The 25,286-nt window shown below is 44.1% G+C and overlaps 2 protein-coding genes across 16 annotated transcripts in view; both read right to left on the reverse strand.

The window, feature by feature from the left end:
* Nucleotides 1-23,048, reverse strand: part of LOC146436247 (uncharacterized) — a 98,931-nt gene extending 75,883 nt beyond the window's left edge. For 5 of the 6 annotated variants that reach the window (XR_014852592.1, XM_085062028.1, XM_085062029.1 and 2 more), the window contains exons 1-3: nucleotides 21,861-23,048; nucleotides 21,078-21,265; nucleotides 12,186-12,346 (exon numbers count right to left, since the gene is read on the reverse strand). Coding sequence is in view for 5 of the 6 variants with exons in the window: in XM_085062028.1 (XP_084918154.1) it covers nucleotides 12,186-12,346; nucleotides 21,078-21,265; nucleotides 21,861-21,929 (418 nt within the window). In the remaining variant the exon portion in view is untranslated. Of the gene's footprint in view, nucleotides 1-7,774; nucleotides 10,441-12,185; nucleotides 12,347-21,077; nucleotides 21,266-21,860 lie in introns of those variants that run through there. The other variant, XM_085062026.1, reaches the window with a different exon arrangement.
* Nucleotides 23,049-23,175: 127 nt separating this feature from the next.
* The window catches only part of MEIS2 (Meis homeobox 2), a 173,933-nt gene continuing 171,822 nt past the window's right edge, over nucleotides 23,176-25,286 (reverse strand). For 8 of the 10 annotated variants that reach the window (XM_085062015.1, XM_085062012.1, XM_085062013.1 and 5 more), the window contains one exon: nucleotides 24,438-24,623. Coding sequence is in view for 2 of the 10 variants with exons in the window: in XM_085062023.1 (XP_084918149.1) it covers nucleotides 24,337-24,623 (287 nt within the window). In the remaining 8 variants the exon portion in view is untranslated. Of the gene's footprint in view, nucleotides 24,624-25,286 lie in introns of all 10 variants that reach the window. The other 2 variants (XM_085062023.1, XM_085062021.1) reach the window with 1 other exon arrangement.

The raw sequence follows: 25,286 nt of genomic DNA on the forward strand, positions 1-25,286 counted from the left end.
ATTTAGAACAATGAGTGAGCCTGTTGCCAATACACACTAGAAGACCATGATAAATGCAGAGCAAAATTTAACATTTCAATCTAGATTATTAGAGAAAACAGTACTTCATCCATCAAATTTATATCTGTCCTATCTGGGTATTTATCAGCATAGTTCTGTGCTACATAAGCAGAGCAACAAAGGCAGTGTCAGTAGCCCCATAAGCTTTGCAATAAGCTTGCACTGTATCTATGTGTGCAGAGGGGTGCTTGGCACAGAGGAGCTTTTACTGCCATGTAACTCCAGCAAGTCCCCAGCATCCATCAGGCATGACAAGTTACTTCATAGCATCAGGTTGCTCTTGCTAGTGCATGTTTCCACAAACATAAGAATTAAACAATTTCTGAAAGAACAAAATTACTGGGGTCGGGCTTCAGGTGGGTGACAGTGCAGCCTGCTGTCCTCTCTGTTGTGTGCTACACTCTGTGATGTGTGCTTGGCTCCCTGCAATGCCCTGATATGCATATTAAGTTCACTATTTCTTTAGTAAGGATCATTTAGAGGCACTGTATCATGTCCTCTTGGAAAGAAAAGCCATTGTATGTAACAATGAATGTGCTAGGGAGTTAATTTTAAATTCCCTTATTGTACACATCACATGGTATTTTTTCAATTAAACTGATTCAGTATCAGAATAGAGCATAACTATGTTTCCTTGAGTACTCTCATAGGCAGTTGAACTTAACTATGCTTCGTTGAGTACTCTCATAGGCAGTTGAACATCTGGAGGTAGAAAAAGCAACAATAGAATAGAAGAGTTGTCATACAGGTTCTTCATATCAAGCTGAACAAAATTCCATAGTCCCTACCTGCTGCTTGAAAGTAGATATAAAATATCTCTGAGAAAGGAGCCATAGGATTTGAGACTATGAAGATAGAAAAAAAGGTTATGAAAATGTACAAATATGTTCAGGAGGAAATTCTAAGATGCCATTGCCATCATCTGCAAGATGTGTTTCTCTTCTGGGTTCCAGCTTCTGTTGCTTTTAGTGTAAAGTGTATGTTACATTTTTGCTACTACTTACACCGTATGCATCTCCAGTGTTTGCTTATTCCTAATTAAAATTAGATTAATGAAGTTCATCCTCAGAATTTTTGTGTCTTCCAAAACTTTCTATTTTCTGGAAGAGACCTACACCAGTACAGAAGTGGGAAAGAGTGGAGGGAATATAGGGAAGCAGGGACAAAGAAAATATAAAAGGAATTATCTGAATAAGCTCAGTGTCCTACCAGCTTAAAGGCAATGAAGCATTTTTCAGTTATTCCTGTGGTCCTCAAGCACTTCCCAAAGCTGAAACTTACATTCATTTTTCACATATTTTACACATAAAGTAATGCTGTCTCAAACATTGTTGACTTGTACGAGTTGGTCTTGCTCAGCACATCACAGAGGGTCTCAGCGACCTTGGCTGAATTGCAATGAGGAAGTTTTACACTGGCGAGTTGTTTTGGAAGGAAATAAAAGTTGTGAGTTAGTATTTTTGCTCTGTCAAACACCATTCTATCCTTTCTCATCTCTCACTTTTAATGGGGGTTGTTAGAATAATCATACTTATGGCTGTTACTTCATATGCCCTTATCTTTATGTAGGTTCCTGTATATAAATGTAAATAAACCTGAGTTCTGCTCTTACCTGAGATGGCCTTGGGATTGTTTTCAGAATCAAAATGGTGTTTGAAATTGCAGGTGGGGTATGTTTCCCTCCTTTCATTGCCAGGGTAGGACTGAGGGCTCTGGTTCCTAGACTCAGGGCAATGCCCACATTATGTATGGATAACAGGAGGATTTGGCTCAGTCCTATTTCATAACAACTCTTCTGAAATTTTTAGTTGGTTTACATGGACTTTTCAGCAGTGTTATCCTTAGTGCCCCAGAATGAGAAGCATGTGGGAGTGTGGAGGAAATATACATGTTCTTCCCAGACCTTTGCTGGACAGAGCCCAAATTCCTTGGTGTAGGAGGGCTATGAGGTTGAGATTTGGGAGAAAGGTTCTGACAGACACAGCCAACTGGAAAAAGAGTGATCCACATGCACAGTTCCTTCCAAAGATAAATCAGGATGAAATGATTTTACATGTTTTTTCATTGTCCTTCCCACCTTGTAAACATTCCTAAAGCCTGTCTGTAAGCTCTGCATAAAGAAGTGCTAATATCCATATGTCAGTACTGGAAATGGTTTTCCCCACACCTAAAGAGCCAAGTTCATCCCATATGTAATTCCACTCACTTTACAGCTTTGCAGGAGGAAGGATACTGGCCCAGAAAGTCCGCCCAAGAGCTGCAGATCCTGCTAAAAACAGCTGTGTACCTTGTGAGTGGATGAATCACAACAGACCTCAGTTGCTCAGGCCTTTGCAATAGGTTCCTCCTCACTGCTGTATGCAATTCTGCCTGCAAATCTCTAAGTTATCTGGACACCAGCTGCTTCAAAATCTGGAGAGCCTCATTATAAGAGAAGGACAGAAGAGCAGCCCTTGCTCTCAGCTCCTAAACTATGTCCATTGAATATGTATCTGTGCTGTAGTTACACAGTATTTATGCTATTGCAAGGCATTTCTTGATTAGCTACAATATCCAGGAAGGATTTTTATTTTTTCTGATACTTTTCTTGATTTTCAGCAAGGAGCTGTGAGTATTCACCCTTCTTTGCTCAGACACACACTGGAACCAGGATGTAGGTCAGGGTGAGCAAATGCACCTAGAGGTATTAAATTGCTTCAGTGTCTGGCCAGTAAATCTTGATCCTGTGGTCAGGGAAAGCTGCATGCCAGCTTTGCAGTAAAAATGGACCAGCAGGGAGTTTCAGAGAAGCTAAGGGGAAAATTTTCATAGGATCATGAGGGAATGTTATTTAACAAATTCTCTTCTATTACAATGATTCTGTGACCCTGGTGATGCCTTCCAGTCTTATGTTGCTATAAATACCTTGCCTAAGAACTAATTCTTCTTGACAATCTGACAGAGCTTCAGCTCACAATAGAGCATGTCACCAGTTAGTTTATCTTATGGCTAACATTAGCATTTGATTTTTGTTTTCTGTTACTGTTATTCTGGACAGCAAGATACTGCTTTTAATATTACCTGTTGAAAATTTAACTTAATGAGTAAATAAACTTGCAACCTCTTCAACAACAGATGCTCTAAATTAAAAGATCTGAAAGTAACATTCCTATTCTTTAAGCAAAGAGTGCATTCTAAGATATCCTAAATTATAAATATAATTATAAATATGTACAAATTCCAGTTAAAATTATCTGCTTGAGATGGAAGTTCACTCTTACAAGAATTATAACATCAGACATCACAATCAGTCTGAACTAAAAAAAATAGTAAAGGAAGGGTCTTCAGAATGAGTGAAGATTAGTCACTTTAATCCCATTAGAGATTTTTAAAATTTGCTTTTGTGGTGGAAAAAAAGCATGAGACAACATAGTTGTATGAAAATGATTTTCCATGAGCTGTGCTGAGAAAGAGATAAACAAGATAAATCTGACACTCTCTTGGATATTGAAAAATATATATATATATAAACTTATTGCTATTTCCTGGAGGGGAACATGAAGAGGGAGAAACAGAGAAGTTAAGGTGAAACTATCTATTACTAATTTTCCTGTGCCCACATAGGGTCGTGAGGAAAAGTCATTTCTGTAGCCAGCCTCTTTAATACTGCTTGATGAGTAACACCTTTCTCTCTTCCAGTCTGTTGCATAGTGCTCTACGTGGTGTGAGATTAGGGCTTCTTCAAGATGTTCTTTGTTCTTCCCATTTTTCTTAATGCGACAAGGCAGGGGGTTGTCAGGATTTTACCAGGCAATAATGCAACTTTTTTTTTCATTCTAGAGCTGCAAATACCTCCTTCTCTACATGTTGTCACACAAATCCCTTAGCAAAAATTTCATTTCATTTCTCTTTGCTTTAGCTTTCTAAAAGGTATCCTAAGCACCTAAAATCCTAATCCAAAGGTTACCTCTTCTAATTAAGGCATCTAAATTTGTTCTGTAGTTAATGCACCCCTACTGTCATATCTCACCTACCATACATTTGTCTCAGGATCCTCCCCCTCAGCATATTTCATCTAATTCTAAGACAAATGAGTTAAATAAGTGGACTACAGAGTAAAAGAAGATGACCAGTACAGACTAGATGTCTGGCTTTTAGAAAACTAAAATTAAAAAATATCAATACCTAGGTTTGTTCAGTTTCTTCCTGTGTAAGACTTCACATGATTATCTATATGAGGTATTTGAGATTCTAAATTGAAAGATCTTTTTCAGCCCAGAATGTATGGATGACAGGAGAAGACATGTCACTTTGCGTGTGTCAGCAATGATTCCTTGCAGTCAATTACAGTCATTTGTTCAAAATTAGGAGTAGTTTTGCTCTCGCCTTGCTCCATGGCCAAGGAAGAAAGGCAAGTACCTTCAGAGCAATGTCTCTGGATGTGCCTGCCTTTCTCCAGGGACAACAGAGGAAGCCTGAAAATTCTACAGTCCCACCATATGTATGTCAGTTAAACAATGGGATGAATCCGTGGATATCAGCTGCAATGCTGGGGCTTGGAATAAATTTGAACTCCACTTTAAAACCTTGCAAGTATAATAAAAATCAAATGTGTGAAATGTTTGTGGGGGGGACAGGAACTACATGTATACATGCACAGTTTTTGTATGCTTCTACTACAACAAAGTAAAACTACATGGTAACATTGTCTGTGAAACAGTGAAGCCAGTTTTCAGAAAGATGTGGAAAATCTTTGCATGCAGATCTCAGCTTAAATTATTTCTTAGAAGTGAGCTTTATCCAGTTATACAAAGTGGAATAATACTTCCAGAGCCAATCAAATGCAATATTGCATTTTCTGATTGTGTATAATTATATGGTGAGACCATTTCACTTGACATTAATAATAATAAAAAATAATAATGGTAGTGGTAGTACATAAAGCGGCCTCTGTAAAGACTTATTGCCAAGACTAATATTATCACTGACATCCAGGATCAACAATGGTTGAAAGTAGTGGACACAAAATGAAGTTGTCTGGTTTTGACTACAAAATATTCTGCGTTTAGCAAAGGCATATGTTTCAAACTCAAATGACTTCACTTCAAATTAAAGCAAAAAATGTTTTGAAGTGTCATCATTTGATAATCATTTGCTTTAAAATAAGCAACATATTTCTGTCTAATGGGATCCACATCTTTAACAAGTGAACCAACAGTGTGACAAACAAAAAACAACCTGCTCTAAAATATAATTCCAAAATAAATTACATCTAGCTGTTTTGTTATTGTTGTTGTTGTGCTCTGTTTTCCTTTTTTGGCTGTCTGTAGAGCTCCCGCAATTTTTTCATTGCTACAATGACAAATGCTATGAGAAAAGACCTGGTCCACTGCCAGAAATCTACTCTAGACTTCAGTATATGTTTCTGCTTTCAAGAGTCAATTGTTTTCCTTCTCTCCCAGGGGTCACTAGCTACCTTATTACCAGAAAGAATGACCCCTTGACAGTGCAATTGAGATCCAGAAACTCAACAAAACTGTAACCCCTCCAGTGGCATCAGAATTCTAATCAACAGCAGAGGGTCTGGAAGACAAATGTACTTGTATATAAGGCCACCATCTTAGAAAGTGGCTTCTCCACTTGCAAAGAAACCTATCTCTATTTGGCTTCTTTTGATATTTTTATTACTGCCTTTCTTGTAACCTTTTCATTGCTAGCGCTCTCAAGGCAAAAATGTTTTCACAGCATTGGAATTACCTGTGCTCATTTTACACTGTCTGCTGCCTGTTCCTTCTCCTGCAATCTGTGTTGTGAAGCACATGACTACAGATGGGAGCCCCCAGTCATGGATTTTTTTCTTTTATTCCGCTTTATTCACTGACAGAATAGTTGTTCCTTCAGTATCCTTATTGCCATGTAAGAAACATATGTACATAATCTCCAGCCTTGAAACCGCAGAGAGGAATGAGCTTGGAATATTAAGGAGAACCTTACAGAAAATATACCTTGCACTTGCAAAGCCGTGCACTGAAATACTGTTGTACAACAACATTTCCCAAATATAGTGATTACTGAAAGTATTCAGCTTATTTGCTGGATCCTTTTGTATACACAAGATCTGCAAAACCAAGATTGTTTCAGATAAATACGCACAAAGATATTCTGGAGCACAAGACCCTAGTCCAGTTTTTATATCTGTATATGTGGAACCCTGACCCAGAGTCTTGAGGTTACCAAAATCTGTGCCTCTAAATTGCCTAAATGTTTTTTTGAAAATGTTAGCCAACTTTCAGAAAATCTCAGTGTGAATTAAAGCTTGAAAAGTTTCTTATTCTGGTAATTTTATTACCAGAATTGCTTGACATGTGCGCTAGAAAGAATTTTTTTTAAGACCATGCAACCACATGGTAGAAAACAAGGTACCCATGAACCAAAGCACTGCTCCCAGATGCTCTGCCATCTGACTACCATTACACAGATATTGGGAAATACTTCAGATAATTGTAGGAGAAAGTTTCTTGAGATATACAAGGATAAACATATCTAAAAAACAGACAGAAGCAGACAGCATGGCAGAACACAAGCACACAAAATCCCACTGTCTTTAACAGAGATTTGGGTGAATGCAGGAATTTGCAGAGACAAGAGTCTTTAAACAGCATCATGGCCTGAGGTGCAAAAAAACCCAGCAACACTGTTCTGCTGAGCATGCGCTGGGAAGAAGAACAAGAAACCATGAGGTCAAAAAAGAAATGTTTTTGTTACCTTTCTCAGACATAAGTCATCACATTTTACAAACAACAAAATAAAAGGTATTAGACCCCTAAGTGATCCCTGGAAGGAGCAACAGATGGCCAGCCTCACACCTTCAGAAGATAAGTAGCACAAATAGCAAGAATGTGGTTTTTCCTACACTCTCCTACCAACAAGATGTCACCATAATGAAGAGAAGGTGCCAAGTCCTTGCCCAACTTTCCCTGCTGAGGCACAGCAATGCTGCTACAGACAGGCAAGAGGGAGGAGGCTGTGAAAATGGCTCCTCTGCCCCAGAAACCAGGCTATGGTCTCTGGTAAGAGCAGACAAAGTAATGTTTTGATTTTATGTTGCTGCCTTACAGTTAGCTCTGTGTAACTGAGCTCTTCCCTTGTCAACAATCACACTGTTGACAAGGCAGAGTTGTCCTCTCTGGCAAAGTTGAGACAGGCAGAGTTGCTTCACACCTGTTTTACTTCTGCATATCTAAGGGCAAGACTGAGGCCTTAATTAATAATCAAAAGGGGGAAATTACCAAGTGCTTCTTTTGGCACTAGTATTGAAAAATATATGGCCTCTTATTTTCTGACATATTAGGTCACATCTTTTTAATTTCTATTCAAAAGCCCAGAAGCAAATTACATGGATTCTCTCTACATGTTTAAGTACCATGCATTAAAAATAACATACTGAAATAATGCTGTCAAAGTATGAGACCTACCTGATGCAATATTCTTCTAAAAAGAGCAGCTCTAAGCTTCCCTTAAAGAGAAAGAAGGAAAATCTAAAGATAATAATGAATAAGATAGTAGCTTCTTCTGCCAGACCCATCAAGTTAAATGGCTCTTTGTATTGTTCAAAATGTGTGCAATATTGTGTTCTGTGGCAGAGGGTAAAGAGAGGGAACTTCCAGTGACGTTTTGATGGAACAACAAATAAAAATAATATTTTGACAGAGAGCTCATCCTATTAAAAAAAAAAGCCTTTCTCTCATTTCTCTGACTCAAACAGAAATCTCTTTATTGTGAAGAATATTGAGGTTGGATGTGGAGCCTTATAGTAATACTTAAAGAAAATGTGCCATTCACAACAGAACATGCAGAATGACCAAAGACCCTAAATTCTTGGCATCATTTGAGCTTAGTTCTACATACCTATGATAGACATTTTTGGAATATGTTTCCTGAAGGTAATATCAAGGATTTACTTCAGCATTGCACATGCTGGTAGGTTGAATTCGTGCTCATATACCAATACAAAAAAGGATTAGCTTCTGTTAACATGCAAAGTTGGGTGCTTTATTTTTTATGCCAGTATTGGGATTTATTTGCCCTCCTGATGAAACGTTTACCTCACTCTGCCTCATCAATATTAACCTCACAGATCAACAGATCTTCATATCGACAGAATAGAGAAGTCAATATCACCTTATTATTATTTAATAAGTATTTCATTGTCAGTAACTAAGTGAGAACAAATATCTGTGCAGTATAATGGCATGCACTTTAATTTTGCAAGGTTACTGTCTTGCATGTTTGACAGAAGAAAGCCAATTCATAGTAAAATCCCCCAGTAATATCAGTGTATAAAATGACAACATGTTGAAGGACATTTAAATTGAACAAAACAGGGTTTTTTAGTCCCAGTTTTGATATACAAATGTTGGATGTGTTTTACTGTGGCTTCTGACTATGATTGATAGGAGATGCATCAATTTCAAGGTTTGTGAATTTAAGTAAATTGTTGTCAGTGGTATCACTTCTTCTTTTTTGTATTTTTTTTTCAAATTATCTCCTTACAGAGAATAGTGTATTACAAATTGAGACAGGATATACATAAAGCATCAATTTAGCTTGAATATCCACTTACAATAGTAAAAAGAAAATAGTTGTGATAAGAATGCGAGTACATCAGAGTTGTTCAGAAAACTCCAGAGTATTTAAAAAACACATTGCTTATGGTTTTTCTTCTAAATAGTTTTTGCTGCTTCTGTTTGGAAAATACTTTGCTTGCCTTTCCCTTCAAAGGAAGAATATAATATTTATTTAAAACAAAACAAAACAAAAAAGGTAGTACTAGATCTTAGATACTTCTTTATCTTTGTCCTCAGAATGCAACTCAATTAATTATACATTATAAAAAAATACTCTTATACATAAGGAAAAGAAAATAACCAAACTTGTATCAACTCTTTGCAACCTGAGGGGAGTTTACTAACCCTTCTTTCCTTCATGATAATGCTTTATTTTACTAAAAAGCCTGGAGAGCTTTCTTTAAAATTGTGCTTAAGCATCATACAGCAAAGCTTGCTATAGATCCAATGCTTTCAGACATTAGCTGTGTCTGATTTTAAACTAGTTTTCCCTAGGTCGCTTCTTATCTGATGATGTCTAACTCAGAATCTCATGAAATGCACAGATATTTTTTATTATGTTTTCCAACCCATGGTCATGACTTGTTTCCATGTGTGAGTGTGTTGTGTCTATGTATCCACACGCCTGTCCACATGCATAGAGCAATGTATAGGCTATTTGTGTGGGGGTTTTGTTTTAACATCGGGTTCTATAAATGAATAAAGATACCATCTTCATTTTACTGCTCTCTAAAGGGGCAACATAGAATGGATTCTGTAAATCTAACTATACATGTTGCTGATTAAAAGCTGATGGTAACAATTAATATACAAGGGGACAGACTAGTTTTTCTTCTAACATTTTTTCGAGAGAAAAAGATGAAAATTAGACAGAAAAGACTATTTCCAGATGTGACTATATAGGGCTTGATTTGAAGCACTTTTGTTATCTCCTTAATAATGCATACAAGAATGCTCATGTGAAATGTTTGTTAAAACTCCGTCCTAGTAGATATTTGCGCTTATGAATTGATTCCTTATCCATATTTTATGGAGAAATAGCTCGGCACTGGACTACAGCACATTATTTTCCAAACTCCTTATTAGACTCTGCATATCTTTCTACTGTGCCTCCAGGCTTAAATTAAAAACAAACTTAAGAAAAATTTAAAGAGACAACATTCAGAAACTTATATTTTTTACAAAGCTTCTGAAAGTTCATAATTATTTTTGTCCCTAATTGGCCTGCCTTTGAAATAATTTGATGGCTAGGTTTGTAAATTTGCTTGGAAAGATCTGGCATTCCATAGCCATTAAGGGGAGTATATATCACAAAAATGGTTTTGCATATAAATAATAGTATACAGGATTTGGCTTAAATTGTCTGCTTTCATTTGATTTTTTTTCCTCTGAGATAATTTGGAGGGAAGCAGGAAGATCAAATTGAACACAGTTTGGAAATGAAACTTAGATAATTGAGCTAAGTAGGTTGAACTTGCCGGTCACCTGTGACCTCTTCCTAGAGCCACATCATTTCAAACAGCTGAAATGAGAGGGCCTGCATAGAGTTGCACAAAATAAATACAGCGAGCGGAGTTTCAGCCTGGAACCATGTCGTCCCTCATAGTCTGTTTGCTTCATTTTATTGAAGATGGAGGGACTCGAGCACTGTGCACCACTGCCTCGAGGAGCTGTTTAGCCACCGGGTGTGTTCAGGGAACTTGCTGGAGGGGAGCAGGATGGGCACTGTGGGAGAGCCACCGTGCAGGGCTGGGGGAGCAGAACACCACTGGACCTCTAAGAGGTGAGCAGCTGAAGCTTCACTAGTAAATGAGCTCACCCGCGATAAGATCTCCTTTATAGGCTGCTGCAACTGAAAGTTTGCGATCGTCCCTGTGTGTGAACCTAATATTTTGCTGTTCATTTTGAAGCGATTATTCAAAACACCTTGGCAGCTGAACCCTCCCTGCTTTCAGGATAATTATTTCTAATCGTGATTGGCAATAATAGTAATTGCCATATTCAGCCAGCACCCAGCTGTAACGACTTTTCTTTATTATTATTATTTGGGTTAACAATCGCCACTGACAACAATGTCTCCCGACCCTCTTCTCCCTCCCTCAAATATACAGGGAAATGAGCACCAGTGCTCTGCAGCAGCCGTCGGGTGGGCCGCTTCCCCCTCCTCGCGGGCTCTGGGGGGACAGGGGGTGAGCAGAGGGTGGCTGTCCGGGGGGGAGGCGGGTCTTTGCAGGGGTCTGGTGTGAAGGATCGGGGGCGACCCGGGCTGCCGCAGCCTTCCCCCAGCACCACCACCCGGCCTCCCCCCCTCCGACGGAGCAGGGGCTGCAGCAGCGGCTGTAACGAGCCTCTTAATAAACCTCCGGGTCGATGATGCATCGCTCGCTAGTGAATCTTCGCGGGTTTATTTATTTTAACTAAATCGCCCAAATGGATCGCAGCTCTGTGTTGACTCTGGCGAGAGGCGAGGCGGGGAGCCGGGGGGGCGGCGGAGCTGACAGGTCGCCCGGGGGTTGCGGCGCTGTGTGCGTGCAGGGACTCTCTGCGACTGCCCGCCACCCCCTCCGGGAAAGGCTCTCCCGCCCCGCTGACCGCCCCCCTCCCCTTCCTCCTCCTCCTCCCCCCAGCTCGGCCGCAGGCGCCCTTGTAAGGAAGAGCGGAGCGGGGCATCCCCCGGCCAGGCCGGGGAACGCGTGGGGGCGAGGGAGGGAAAGGCGAGGGATGAGTGTTTCAAACAGAGGCGGCCTGTTGGAGCGTTTTTCAAGTTGACGGTCACTAGAGAGGTGAGGGTCAGAGCTCTCCCTGCCAGCCCCAGGGGCACAGAGGTTCCCGGGGGGTCCCCCGTCTGCGCCAGGGACCGCCGGGCAGGGAGCGGCGCCCGGCCACCCCTTGTGCAGCTCTGATGGCAGAGCTAGCCCAGCGCTTCTCCTGCCCGCTGAACTTCACAGCGTTTCTCGTGATTATTCACTCTCCCATCAGAGTGGAAGTTTGGGCCGCGCCGCCCCGAGCCCGCTGCTGCTCTGGTGCCGCACGGCCACGGCGCCCAGCGTGCCAGGAGCGGGGCTCGCCCGCCGAGCGCCTCAAGGCTTTGGGGTGCCTTGCAGGTAAACACAGCAAACTCGCCGGGGATGAAAGCAGCCTCTGCTTTTTAAAACCACACGCAGAAGTTGCAGACCAGCGTCAGCAGGAGCGGTGTCACTGGCCTTCCCCGATGGGCGCCGTGCCTGCTCTTTGTCGCCTCTCGGGCATCCCCGCAGCCTCAGCCCGGTCCCGGAGGACGACAGCTCCCTCCCCGAGGCCGCCGCGCTCGGCGGGCAGCGGGGCCGGGCGAGGCCGCGGTCGGGCCGCCGGGCAGCGCCGCACTGCTGTCGGCGGCGCCGGGCAACGGGCGGGGGTGGGACGGGCAGCCCGGCACCACGCACCGCTGCCAGCCCCCTGCCTCCCGCAGCGCTGGTCCCTGACGTCAGATGTTTGCTTAGTCTTTTGTTCAGTTAAAAATAGTTTCACGCAGCAGCTTACCTGCCGTGGGTGGCGGCTGACCGTGGGCTGCGCCAGGGAAGTGTTTTCTGGCAGAATCAATTATTTCCTTCGCCCTCGGATCTTTGATCTCCGCACGTAAATTAATTATAGTAGTACGCAGGAAACTGGCTCGCAATCTTCTAAACCCAGCATTTTGCTGCCTGAAACACATGAAAAGGGAAAGTTTCTTTGCAGTCTAGCTGTAACAGAGCTACGTTACCAAAGCTTGATATTTCTTACTGCCACTCACTGAAGTGTATGTACTCTCAAATATTATCATCTCTCCAGCAGTCTTTATTTTTTATTTTTTCCCTTTGCGTCTCATTCACAGCCGTTACGGTGTTGTACTTGCAATTGCGTATTATCCTAGTAAAATAATTGCTTTATAGCAGATTACTTGCAGCAGACATTTATTCTTCTCTTGGTTCTGTGGAATTATTAGAAAGTAATGGGTGCCAAGACAATCAAGGAATATTTCCTAATTAAAGAGGAAAAATGGAACTGTCACCATTTTCCACTGTTTGTGAGCCAATCCATGTGCTCAGATCACAAACACTTGCACATCACAACCACGGGCGTATGTGCTGTATGCCTGTAGAGCACATGCACACATGCACACACACCGCTCTGACACAGTTAGTTCCTATTTCTTACAGAGGTTAAAGAATAACTTGAAATCGAAGACAAATGAATTGACAGGAAAATGTATCACTTTTTTTCCGCTTTAATTTCTTCCCACATTATAATGAATCTCTGAGCCTTTAGCTAGGTGGGCAATTAACCACCCAGTGCCTGCCGCCCTATAACAATCACCCCTGTATAGTTTATGGGGCTGAAGTTTTTTAACAGCTCGATATCCTTACTTTATTATTGTGTACGTGTGGGATACGTAATCTCCCACACGTGCGGATCTATGGGATGTATACAGCGGATGTATAATTTTATAGTTTATCTTAGCCCAACTGCTCCTGGGTGACAAATCTGTCTGTCGCAGAGAGCACCGTCCTCATTTCAATACTATTTCGTTCTAAGAGCGCGCCCGGTAATTCTTTACATCGAAATTGCTTCCCCTCTGGTTCCTATATTTTAATTTAGTAAAGGACTGATTAGCTGTGGCTTTAAAAGGGCCAGGTCTGCGCTGGCTAACAGCGTCACCTCTCACCTCTCCGCAGCCCCGGGCTGGGGTCACTGCGGGGCCGCGGCGGGGGAGTTGGCAGCGCTGCTCCCGCTCCCGCCGCGCCTACCTGCGCGCCCCTCACCGCGCCGCGCAGCGCCCCGCGCCGCTGCCGAGCTGCCTCTGGGAGCAAATCCCCCGTCCCCCCCGCTGAAGGGGAAGAGCAGCTCTCCCGCCTCTGCCTCTGGTACACCGCTGCTGGCGCGAATCATCGCGGAAACAACGGGAAGATGCAGCTCTACTAGGCTGAAAATAATTGTTCGGTTTATTTTAATTCGCAAAGACCTGGTTTAATGGCACCCTCTCCTCTGACTTCCAGGGAGGGGAGGAGGAGGGCCCGCCGGGGTGCATCGTCCTCTTTAAAGGCTTCGTGTAAACTTCCACATTTTGAAAGAATAACTTCAAAAGCCTGTGTTTGATTGTATTCAGACGTGTGCCCATCTCACATCGATTGGTGGATCTACTGAAGGTGTAAAGATCCGTTGATAACATGCAGGTCGAGTGTCCCTAAATCAGCAGATTCTCCCTTCTCTGACAAATCCTGGAATTAGTTTAACGAGGGAAAAAATATTATTTCTCATCTGTAAAAAAATGTATTTCAAAGAGGGATGATATTCTAACAGGAGAAACTATAATAAAAATCACAATTGCTTCTGGAAAGATTTCGCGCTGAGTAAATGTTTGGAGTATGTCGGATCCTCATGAAACTACACTATTTACTTTATTCTGATGATTCCTGGAAAACATGCAATGCATAGGAAAATACGAGCAAGAAAGTGTCGAAATTATTTTTTTTTTCTACCTATGAACAGTGAAAGGTGCAAGTACATTCTTAATACTTTTGATCTTTATCAAATGATCGATCTAGATAAAGGCAAATACCGAATATTCAGGAAACCACAAATAATTGTAAGAAGTTACCTTTCCTTGAGTGTAGCGGTGCATTTACAGAACTGGTGAGGAGTCATCGCTTTGTTTATTTTTCTAACGTCTACCCAAATTCCAGCAATCCGCAGAGCAGTAACAGCTTTTTCCATGTGTTTATCATCGAGGTTGCAATAGGATTCGCCTCAATTGTTCTGCCTTTCTTGTGTTTTCCTTTCTTCCCCTTTCTGCATTTCCCAGATACATTCGCTTTTGTTGCAAAAATAAACAGCGGAGTTTTTAACAGCAATTTGAGATGATAATGGTTACTGATCCCATTCTTTCCATCATAATCTTCAAGTGGTTTAAGATTAATGATAGGAGGTGTTTTAGCAAGGAGTGTGGGTTTTCTTCTCCAAAGACCATCGCTATGATAATTTACTTAAGATGTTGACAAGACTGTCAGTAAGGCTAATTTTTTATTAAGCTACGCTGTAGCAACCGTAGTAAGCATTTGTTGTTGTTATTTAAGCACATTGTATTTTTGAATGCCCTATTATAAATATTGTTATTTGGTCTCTGCCTGATGGATTTGCAACAGAGATTATTCCCCTCGCCTTTGTTTCAAGAAAGGTGTCTTCTGGTATTCTGATAAATATTCTCTTCCACCCTCCCCCATTCCCTTTCACACACATTTTTTAAAAGAAAATAAATTTGAGCAACTACTGTCTTGGTTCAGCAGTGCCTTCTGCACAGCATTGTTTTGTCTGGACTCTACCTAGGCACATCCCTGAACCAACGGGACAAGACGCACGTTTGAGTGTTGGGTTTGTGTGGTTTTTTAATTTTTTTAATTGGGTAAAATACCCTTTTAAACAGTAAATATGTAACTGTAGTACCCCAGGGTAGCAAGAGGCTGGGGTGCCTCCTCAAGCGGGGGCAGTTTATGATGTATTGGCGGCTCCCGAGCGGAGCCCTGCCTTGCCCGACCCCCCGGCACCCCGCGGCACCCCGGCCGGAGCGCTCCCCGCGGCAGGCCGGACCGCACGGCGGGCGGCGGCGGCAGCGCTGCCCCAGCCAGGACCGCACCCCGCGCTCCTGCCCGGCCGCTTCGCCCGCTCCTCCCCGGGCAGAGCCCCTCGGCGGAACCCGTCCGGGAGGGAGCTCGGGGTGGGCACGGCGGGCTGGCACGCGTGGGTAAGCGCAGGATGGCGGAGGCAGGCGCGAAACAGCCCGCTCGATCAGAGCGGAAAAGTCTGGGGTGAAATCGTAACAGACCGGTCGATTTTACCCTACTGTCATGCTTTCAATAAACAGGAAGCCGTGGCCTTACCTAGAAATCACCGGGGCCCTGTGACACCCGTTTGGCAGTGTTTTATTGCCTCTTTTCCCCCGCGCCTGCCGCCAGGCGCGCAGAGGGGCCACGCGGGCAGCCAAATTCGGGTGGCGACCTCTGAGCACCCCCCGCGCTGCCGCGGGCCCGGGGCGGCCAGGGGCGCGCAGAGTAAGCGGCAGCAGCTACAAAAGCACGTGCCTGCTCCTTACCGGCCGCCCCTCTCCGCTATCGGCCGCTCTGCGCTCGCACGGAAAGGAAAAGGGCACCCTCGGAAACAGTTTATATTACGATTCCCCCCGGCCGAAAGGGAGTCGCGGGACAGGGGCACCTTCCCTCCGCCTGCGCGGCCCCTGCGCCGCGCGTTCCTTGCCCCGGAGGGCCGGGAAGCGCGCAGCGCGGGCGGAGCGCGCCTCCGCGGAGGCGCCGGGCGCGGGCAGCAGGGGGCGCTCCGAGGTTGCGCCTGGGAGCCCGCGCTGCCGCGCCGCGCGCCCGCACCCGGACACGCACGGACACGCACTGGGGACACACGGACACGCACGGACACACACTGGGGACACACGGACACGCACTGGGGACACACGGACACGCACTGGGGACACACGGACACGCACGGACACACACTGGGGACACACGGACACGCACTGGGGACACACGGACACGCACGGACACACACTGGGGACACACTGGGGACACACGGACACGCACTGGGGACACACGGACACGCACGGACACGCACGGACACACACGTGGGGCACAGGCGGACATGGGGCACACACGTGTGCACACGCACCCACACGTGTGCACACACTCGCACGCGTACACCGCACGCACACGCGTGTAGACACACGCACACACGCGTGTACGCGCACACACACGCACACATGAGCACAGTCAGCTGCGCGCGTTGCTGGGCGCCCCGCGCGGGTGTCTTCGTGCCGCTGTCCATGCGTGTGCGTGTGCGTACCATACATTATGCAACTTATTAAACACAACGATGAATTGTCAACATTTTTTTCGCATGTTAGTTCCGCTGATCCGGGCAGGATTTATTTTCAGGTCTCGGGTCCCGGAGCTATAATGCGTGATTTCTTTGCCTTAAATAAAATTGGTCAAATGTTGACAACCTTTAAGCCAATCTAACACTCAAGATTACTGATGGGAAACTAATGAGAAAATATCAGATCGTCCGGCCTGGGGGCTCCTAATTAAATCTTAGCTGATTGAAAAATAAAAGCGGGTTCGGGGGCGTGGGGGAGGAGGGAAGAAGCTCCGGGCTGAACTTTAGCTCTCATTTTACGTGATATTTCCCCAGCCCATCTCTCCCTCTGCGCTTCCCCCCTCCCTCCTTCTGTAAAAACTCTAATATTATTTCGCTGGTTATTTCGAGAGATCCGAATGCGGCTATCATTCCTTGCCCGGTAAACATTAAGGCCTTTAAGCAACGTGATTTAACTAATTAGAAAATTTACATCATTAAGTCTCAGGGAGAGAAAAAAGGAGAAACAAATCTGTCAGTCATTTTAAAAGAGACAGGCCCTATTGAAGTGTGAAGAAATCGGCTCTAATTCAAAAAGGCAATCGGGCAGAAAAAGCCCTCAACATTACCCTGCTAGTTATTAATCAGAAGGGGTTTCCCCCTCTTTCCTTCTCTGTAATGGCAAGAGCTGAAGCACATCGTTAGTTTCTCCTAAAGCTACCGCACAGTTTCCATTCAGGTTTCTTGCCACTCGTCCATGTCCCATATTAATAGCGAGTATTTGTCCATTCAAGGCTCATAGATTTGAAAATGTTTCCGAATTGGAGAGCCTCAGCCTTAGGGATTAAAAAAAAAAAATAAATAAAATAAATTAAAAAAATAAAATAAAATAAAATAAGCCCCCGAACTCCTCACTCCCGCCTTAGCCAAATACAAGGGTTACGTTGCCCCGTCCTCCCCCTAACGGGAGGTCCTAAAGCAAACCTGCTCGGTGAGAACCCGGTTATGGCTTTGTTTTTCTCCCATGCCCTGCATTTCTAAACACAGACACAAGCCTGAGAGTGGAAATCATCCGTTGTCGTCCCCCTCCTTTTTTTTTTTTTTTTTTCTTTTTTTTCCCTAGGGACCGGCCGTGTTTAGTGCCACGCACCAGGCTCAAGCAGAACAATACAAACTTGAGTGAAAATCAGAGCGATCGGGTTACTGATGCCGGGTCCTTGACGAAGTGGCGCTGGACGCTCCTGGCCAGGGCGGCGAGCAGGAGGACGAGCTGGCGGCCCCGCTTAGGGGAGCGCAGCTGGGGTGGCGGCACAGGGAGCTCGGCGGGTGGGGGGAGAAATGAGGCAGCTTGGTCCAAACCACACAGAGGGTTACACCTCTCTCGCGCTTTCTCTTGTCTCCTCTTTCAAACGCGCTCTCTAATCCTCCCCTTCCAACTGTTCACAGTGGACTATAGTATAAATAATAAATACATCCTACGCTGCGTTTTCTCTCTCCTAATCTCGAAGAATCTGACAGTCGCTTTAATCAAAGGAGTTTGCACTGGTTCTAAAGGAGTTTGCACTGGCTCTTCATGGAGCTAATTTAAGGAATTTTAAACACGCTTTGGACAAAACCAGGCGATAGGGGCCTATTTCTGATCTCACGGACCGGGGACGATCTCTCCTGCGGCTCGGGGAATTAGCTCCACGTAAATGCGCTCAAGATCAGCCTCCTGGTGGGGATTTTACTTGACAGTAGCCTGTAAAGAAACAATATTTTGGCAAGGAAAAAAAAAAAGCGCCTCTGCCAACCCTGTTCCGACTTCCATTCATTTACGTCCCAGGGCTAACTTGTAGTCGCCTCCGTAAGCAGAAGCTTACAGAAATGTAAGGTCTTCAGCAGGACCGGACATGCTCCTTTCCTAGCGCTTAACGGGAGCCCTTGCGCAGCCCGCAGGGTGCGAGCCGGCCGGGCGGGAGGGCAGCTCGCTGTCCCCGCAGGGCAGCCCCGGCCACCGCCCCGCGTCCTCCGCTCAGCGCCCTCGGCCTCTCCGAGAGGGGGAGCGACCTAGGAGAAACACGTGCTCCGAAACTGAAGCGTTTCTCCGCTCCTCGCGAAACCAGCTCCAAACCCGCCCTTGCGCCCGGTGGGAGAGCGGTAAGACAGAGTTCCCTGCCACAGCGAGAGGAGCTGATGGCAGTACGAAACGGAGAGGGGAGGGCAGAAGGAACAGCCTGCGCTCCCCCGCCCCTTTGCATCAGTTTGTCTTGCAGTTATTCAAAATGATTGAGTTTTCTGAAGAAGGCCCTTTAGAGAGAAAACAAAACCAGCCACAACCTCTTCCACCAAAACCAACATGAATATCAACCTGTCCACTGGCAGGGCTTCGGAGCTTAGAGGCATTACAGTAAAATTTACGGCGTCCTTAACAACTCCCAATAAAAGCATTAAAATTCTCTTTAATTGAGAAAACATTGATTTTTAACTCTGGGAAGAGCGAACCCGTAATTTAATTGCAAACTTTCACCGACAGAGCAGCATCTCAGGGAGGCCACATTCCATCTTTAATAGAGCCACTTTATGAAGTGATAAAACCAAAGAAAACCTGACAAACAGAGACAGTTGAAATTGCGCAAGAAAAGTTATTTGCCTTCCCTTTGCCTCTTCGCAGCTCCAAACTATCGCGCTCTTCCCTCCCCCTTCAACCCCCGCCCTCCGATCACAAAACACAACTGCAAAAGCAAAGGATTTAGGGTCTAGGGAAGAAGCAGTAGGTAAAATTTTAAATAAGGGTTTGCTTTTACTGGGCACGGGGTGATGCCAAGAGGTTTAAGGAAACATTTTCACAAAATGGTAGCCTCTTCTGAAAAGGAAACTAATCGGATAAATCTTCCCTACTTTCCCTTGTTCATTACAAAAAATTTGCTAAAGAGAAGGAAAGGGAAATCCCACCCTCCCTTTCTATCTTATTTCTGTATCGGGTTTTGGTATTATAGAAGAGTAAAGAAGTTTTTGTTTGGTGGTTTTTCATTGATCAGTCACTCTGAGCTAATGTAATTATCCTCATCAATAGAAGGCTGCAGAGAGAATCATTATGTGGGTGACATTGATAAATGATCACCCAAGAGCTGCCTTTTCTCTTGGGCACCCCCGCATATGACCCTCCCACATACACAAGGTAGCCATAGAAACACCTTGAGATCCTCAAACACTGCTGCAAATGGGAGAATAGAGAGAAAGCGAGAGAAATCCAACTTCACACACTTTCTGTCCCTGCTGAAGTCTCCTTCCCATTGCACGCAGCCACCGAGCCGGGCTCCGCTGTCCTGCCCCGTGGGCGCGCAGCCCGCTCCCGGCCCCGCGTCCTCTCACGGCACCATATCCAGCATTTGAGGGGGAGGGGATGTCTTATGGGCTTCTGGGCTTCTAAAACCTCTTTTTACTTACTTTCTTTCTTTCTTTCCCTGGAATATTTAAGCCATGAGGCTGCACGCGCCATACGCATTCTACACGCATTGCGGAACCCTTTGCATGTAAGAACCCCTAGTTTTAATGGCGCTCTTGGAGATGCACACCAAAGATATTCACCCTGTCCCCAGCAATGCGGCTCCTGGGAAATGGTTAAACACTAATTATGAGCAGCGATTTTTTAGTCACAGGCCTATACAAGAAAATTCTGTATTTCTTACTAAGGCAATGATTTTTTTTTCTCCAGAGGCAGACCCTCTTTTTTTTTTTTAATAAGCAAATTTTAAAATATTGAGAGCAGTAATTGATTCATAATGATCCATAAATCGATGCAAGAAATGGGGTGAAGGTGTTTATTTTTTTTTATTATTATTCCTGAAGCTGCAAGTAAAGTAGCTTTGACACCGAGTGGGGATGAAGGGGAGGAGTTGTTTAGCCGTGCGGGGTCATCCATCATCACTGTCGCAGAGACTCTGCCCAGAGGAGCAACCTCCCTTCTGTCCGTCTCTTTCTCGCCACCAAAACTATTAATATTAAAATCTGCCTGCAAACCTTGCCCCCACCCGCCCCTCATCCCATCCGGTCCTGCTCAGCCCGCAGCGGCTGGGCTGCCCAGCCTGGAGCTGGCTCGCTCCCGCGCAGCGCCAGCGGGGTTGATTTTCCCCCAAGTGCTGTCAGGAGAGTTAAACGGCCGGCCCCGTTTCCTCTCGGCTCAACCCAGGGACGCGGTAGGGGAGACATGTGGGGCGCAGCCATCCCTCCGCGCAGCGGAGCTCTCTCTTGCCGCCCCGCGCAGCGCGGGAACGCGGTAGCGCCTGGGGAAAAGATCCGGGCGTTTTCCGGGCTCCATGGGGCTTTTTTCCAAGCACACGCATCAGGCGTATAGTGGGGCTAGTATCTCCGGATCGACCCCCGCAAAGGCGCCGCCGCCAGACCCTCAGTCCCTTCGGGAAGCCTGGAGAGCCGCTGGAGCGATGAGCAAAACCTACAAGGGAGAGCGGGTCCAGCCCGTGACCCCGCCGCACCCCTTCCCCTGCCCGGCCCGGCCCCGGCCCCTCCCGCCCCCCCCCCCCCCCCCCGGCCCTCGCAAACCTGGTCTGGGGCAATTTTCTCTCTCTCGCTCTCTCTGCGGCTATGAGTGAAAGGTGGGGAGCGCTCGGCTGCCCCCGGCATCTCCTCTTCGGCCCCGCGGTGCCCGCTCGCCGCGACGGGCAGGGCTCGGACAGCAGCGCTGCCGGAGGTGCGCTCCCCTCCTCTCTTCGCCTTAAAGGCAGCAAAATCTGGAAGAAAAATCCCTCATTTATGGTGACTACAACTCTCAACCCAGACCCGCTTGGCGAAATGGAAATTTGGGATTATAAACATGTGTGTATGTAAACAAAAGGTATTTCTTCTGTTACCCTTCGTTTCCCACAGCATAAGCAATTTTTATTCAGACTCGAGTATTTTCTTTAACACTATACCGCTGTCAAAACATTATTCCCGTTTTGTTTGCTTTTGACAGCTGAGCAGTTCTTAAAAATACCAAAATCGGAACCTTCCATGCTAAACAGAAAATCTCAGATGGAGAAATCTCTGCACGATATTGTACCTTGGATTTCAGCAAGACATCTCACGGAAAGCAGAGCCCAAAAGGGTGAGAAAAAAAGAAAGAAAATAAAAGACAACACAGCAATGCACATATTTAGTTCATTATAAAAACAAATAATCTACTATGGATAAATTCTTCCCTGTCCTTCTACCGATGTGAGGATGTTTTCTGACATTTCTCCTCAAAATGTAGAGAAAAGATCTGCAAGGAAATAAAGTACTGATTTTAAAAAAAAATTAAAAATAAAAGCCTCCCCTTTAAAGTGCTAACACAAATAATCTTGCCTTCTTATATTCTGCATCCACAAAAATCAGAGAATTTGGAAATGGGAACCCAGGCTGTGCTCTTCTCATGCGACTGAACGGTCGATGTGATTTTAACCAGGACAGAGAGCATCAAAGCCTAGCAGGGAATTATAATCTAAATTTCATACGAAAGCCTTATAAGAGACGCCCACAAAGCAGGACCCGATTGCTAAATAAATCCTCACACCCATTCTACTGGCATCCTCCCTTCTGTCGCCAGCAGCGTGGGTCCATTTACTCAGCTTAGAAATTAAACATTAACTATGAGGCTGAGCCTCTTTCCACATTCCAAAGGTAAAAGTTGTCACTCAAAGTTTTTAAAAACACCCTGACCAGTTGGAACGATGAGCAGGAAAGAGGAGAAGGGTTACAAATTTACAGATGTTGAAGCTGGTAATTTTTGTTTCCTAGAAAGTTGAGTTAATTACAAGTCCTTTCCCCCTCCCCTCCTCCCGGAAATAAAGGCAGGGCTTTCCCCTGCTCCTTGGGCCCCATCCCACTCTTGCTGACTTAACAGTGCCACTGAGGATGCTGAGAGGCTGCTTTTTCTAACATTGCTCATGTCTTCCTAGTTCAAACTCCCCTTTGGTTACTTCAAAATGCCAGAAGCTTTTGTTTAAGAAAAAACAAACCTTTAACCATGATTCTACTCCAGCTATTTATATACAAAATGTCAAATCAACATTTTCTGTCATTAGCTGATGGTTTGTTGTTTTGGTTTGCTGTTTTTTTTATTTTCCTGAAAACAGCTGAAGACAAGAAAAGTAGTAAAACCATATCAAAAGCTAGGTTATGCAATCCTCACATGGGAAAAATCCCATTGGAGTCAAAGCTTCATTTCTCCACCTAAAACTTCCAAACCTACTCCTGCAATAAAGCCATTCTTCGCCTCTGAGCTAAATCCCTGGAGCTAAGGTGTGCTGTGGTTATATGGATGTACACACACATACATGCACACACATGGGATTAGCCATCGCATGTCTGGGCCTTCACTCAACCTCAGCTTCTATGTTATTAGCAGGTAGTACAAATATTAGACACATCTCTCTGAAATACAAGCTGGTGAGACAATATTTCAAATTTTGTTTAATCTGGGAAAAATCTAATATCAGTAATCAGCAGAAATATATACCCTCAGATGGCCCTCCATTCAATTATTCTAGTATTGTGACGACAAGCTTGTTTCTGGTTTTTCCAGCCTTTCTTCTCAATGCTGACAAGAAATGTGTTCGAGACGTCTCTCATGATAACTTCAGACTCTCCTAAACATGATTAAAAACACAAAAGCCTAGCAAAAAATCAAAAATGAAATATTTATTACCGCATTTTGTGACTTAACACCTTTTTTTTTCTTTTTAAAACATAACGTCACAGTCCTCATACAAGTATTTTAATGTAAATTTTGACAAAGCTTAAAGGTAACAGCATTTTCTTCTAGTGAGGAACACGTGCTGAGAAAGGAAGAATTCATGGACATACAATACCAATTCCACAGCAGATCTGATACTAGCAAAAACATTCTTTTTTTTTTTTTTCAATTGAGGTAAACACATAGAATATCTAACATGAAACAATTAATAGACCGAACTCTGTACGAAGTTTGTTACAGTATTCTCTTGCTTTTTTTTCCCAAGCTTTGAGTTCATGATAAAGTCCTAGGTTTGGTGCAAAGACCGTTAGTAACTTCTTTCATTGAGGAAAGCTGCCCAACTTTTAGTTTTGTTTTGTCCAAAGCCAAGGCTCAGAACTACTGGAAGAAGCTTCTGCTCTGTCTGTTCTGTCTTTTAAATCTTCACCTGCAAGCTCTTTGAAGAAGAGTCCAAAAAAAAAAAAAAAATTGGGAGGAATGGGGAGAGACTTAATGAAGCACGAACTATAAAGATCTGTTTGAAACTAAAGGACACATTTTATGAAGGAACAAAATGAGGGAATGGCAAGGCCTTCTTGGAACAGTCTTCTGAGTGATGAGAGACCCAGCAAGACTTTTCATCTTCATCTCCAGGGTAGTTCTTTTCTCACTGGCCAAAACAGGTCTTTCATGGATAGTGACTTCACTGCTGAACCAAAACAGTCTTTCTTTTGGGAACAACACACATAGTGTGGAAAACAAGGATTTTTTTTCTTCTAAAACTATTTGAGGCAACGTAACGGAGTGATCAACAGAAATGTACAAGTTAACTTAGTTCCTATGTTTATACTACAGTAGTTATAACTCTTGGAGTCTTTTTTTCCCAGAGGATCTGTACATGGGCATATTCATTTCAGTGAGCCCATGGTTTCACATTTGTGTTCTTGTTTCGTTGGTCCTCTGTTGTTGATGAAAAATGACAAAAAGTAAAAAATAATCACAGCTGTCTGGAATTTTGTATTAAGTGTCAACATCTGGTCAAAGTTCAAAAGTCTTAAAATAGTTTCTGTTTGTTTTTGTTTTGTTTTTCCCTTGAGTTCCCTTACACTATTGGGCATGAATGTCCATAACCTGTCCACCAACACTGGGGTCTACAGAATTTAACATTGTGGGGCTCTGTGCTGACATGGTCATTCCAGGGTGGGTAGGGGGTCCTCCGTGCATCATCATGGCTGGGTGGTGGGGGTGACTTGGCAAATATGAATGGATTGGGGGTCCATGTCTTAATTGAGTAGGGTGTGGGGTCATCTGGGGAGGAGTGTAACTTGGCTGTGCCATACTCATACCCATAGGACCACCCTGAGATACGTAGTCCCCTGGCATGCCTTGCAAACCTAGACAAAAAGGGGGAAAAAAAGCAGGTCAGATTCCTCAACGTTTTTACAATTTACCCATCTAAAATGAACAGGAAAAACAACAGACACTGCAAATCTTCCATCTAAAATTAGCTGCAGATTCTTGCCAATGTTTGCAGACATTCAAATTCTAGTTTGCATTTAATTTGATCATTCAGCAGGATAATGCACATAACAGAACTAAATATTGAGCACAACTGAGTATCACAAAATATAAGTGTACTTCAAAAAAAAACCCTAGTGGGTGAATTCCTGCGATAAATTTTACAAAGACGCTGGCTATATGTAAAGACTTGTCAATTGAGCATAAATATATGATTTGCTTCTCTTTGGTATTTTAAAAATGTAAAAGGCTATATCCTGTCTGCGTTTGCTAAGCAGTATCAATTCAAATTCCACACACAGATCAATGGACTCAACTGCATAAATGAACAAAACTGAGATACCAACAAAAGTCCTGATCTTTGAAGTGCTAAGCAACTCCTGAAAGATGCTGAATGCTTTCAACACTCAGTTAAGTCAATGGGGTATGCTGCTGCTCAGTACCTTAAAGGTTTAGCCCTAAAAGTACATGTCGTGTTTTTCTCCTAGAACAAATCTTAAAATCCTATTATATCATTACGGGCCAAATCCTGCTGCCTT

Source organism: Lichenostomus cassidix, chromosome 5 (genome assembly GCF_008360975.1).
Source record: "Lichenostomus cassidix isolate B80296 chromosome 5, HeHo_3.0, whole genome shotgun sequence".
Taxonomy (NCBI): domain Eukaryota; kingdom Metazoa; phylum Chordata; class Aves; order Passeriformes; family Meliphagidae; genus Lichenostomus; species Lichenostomus cassidix.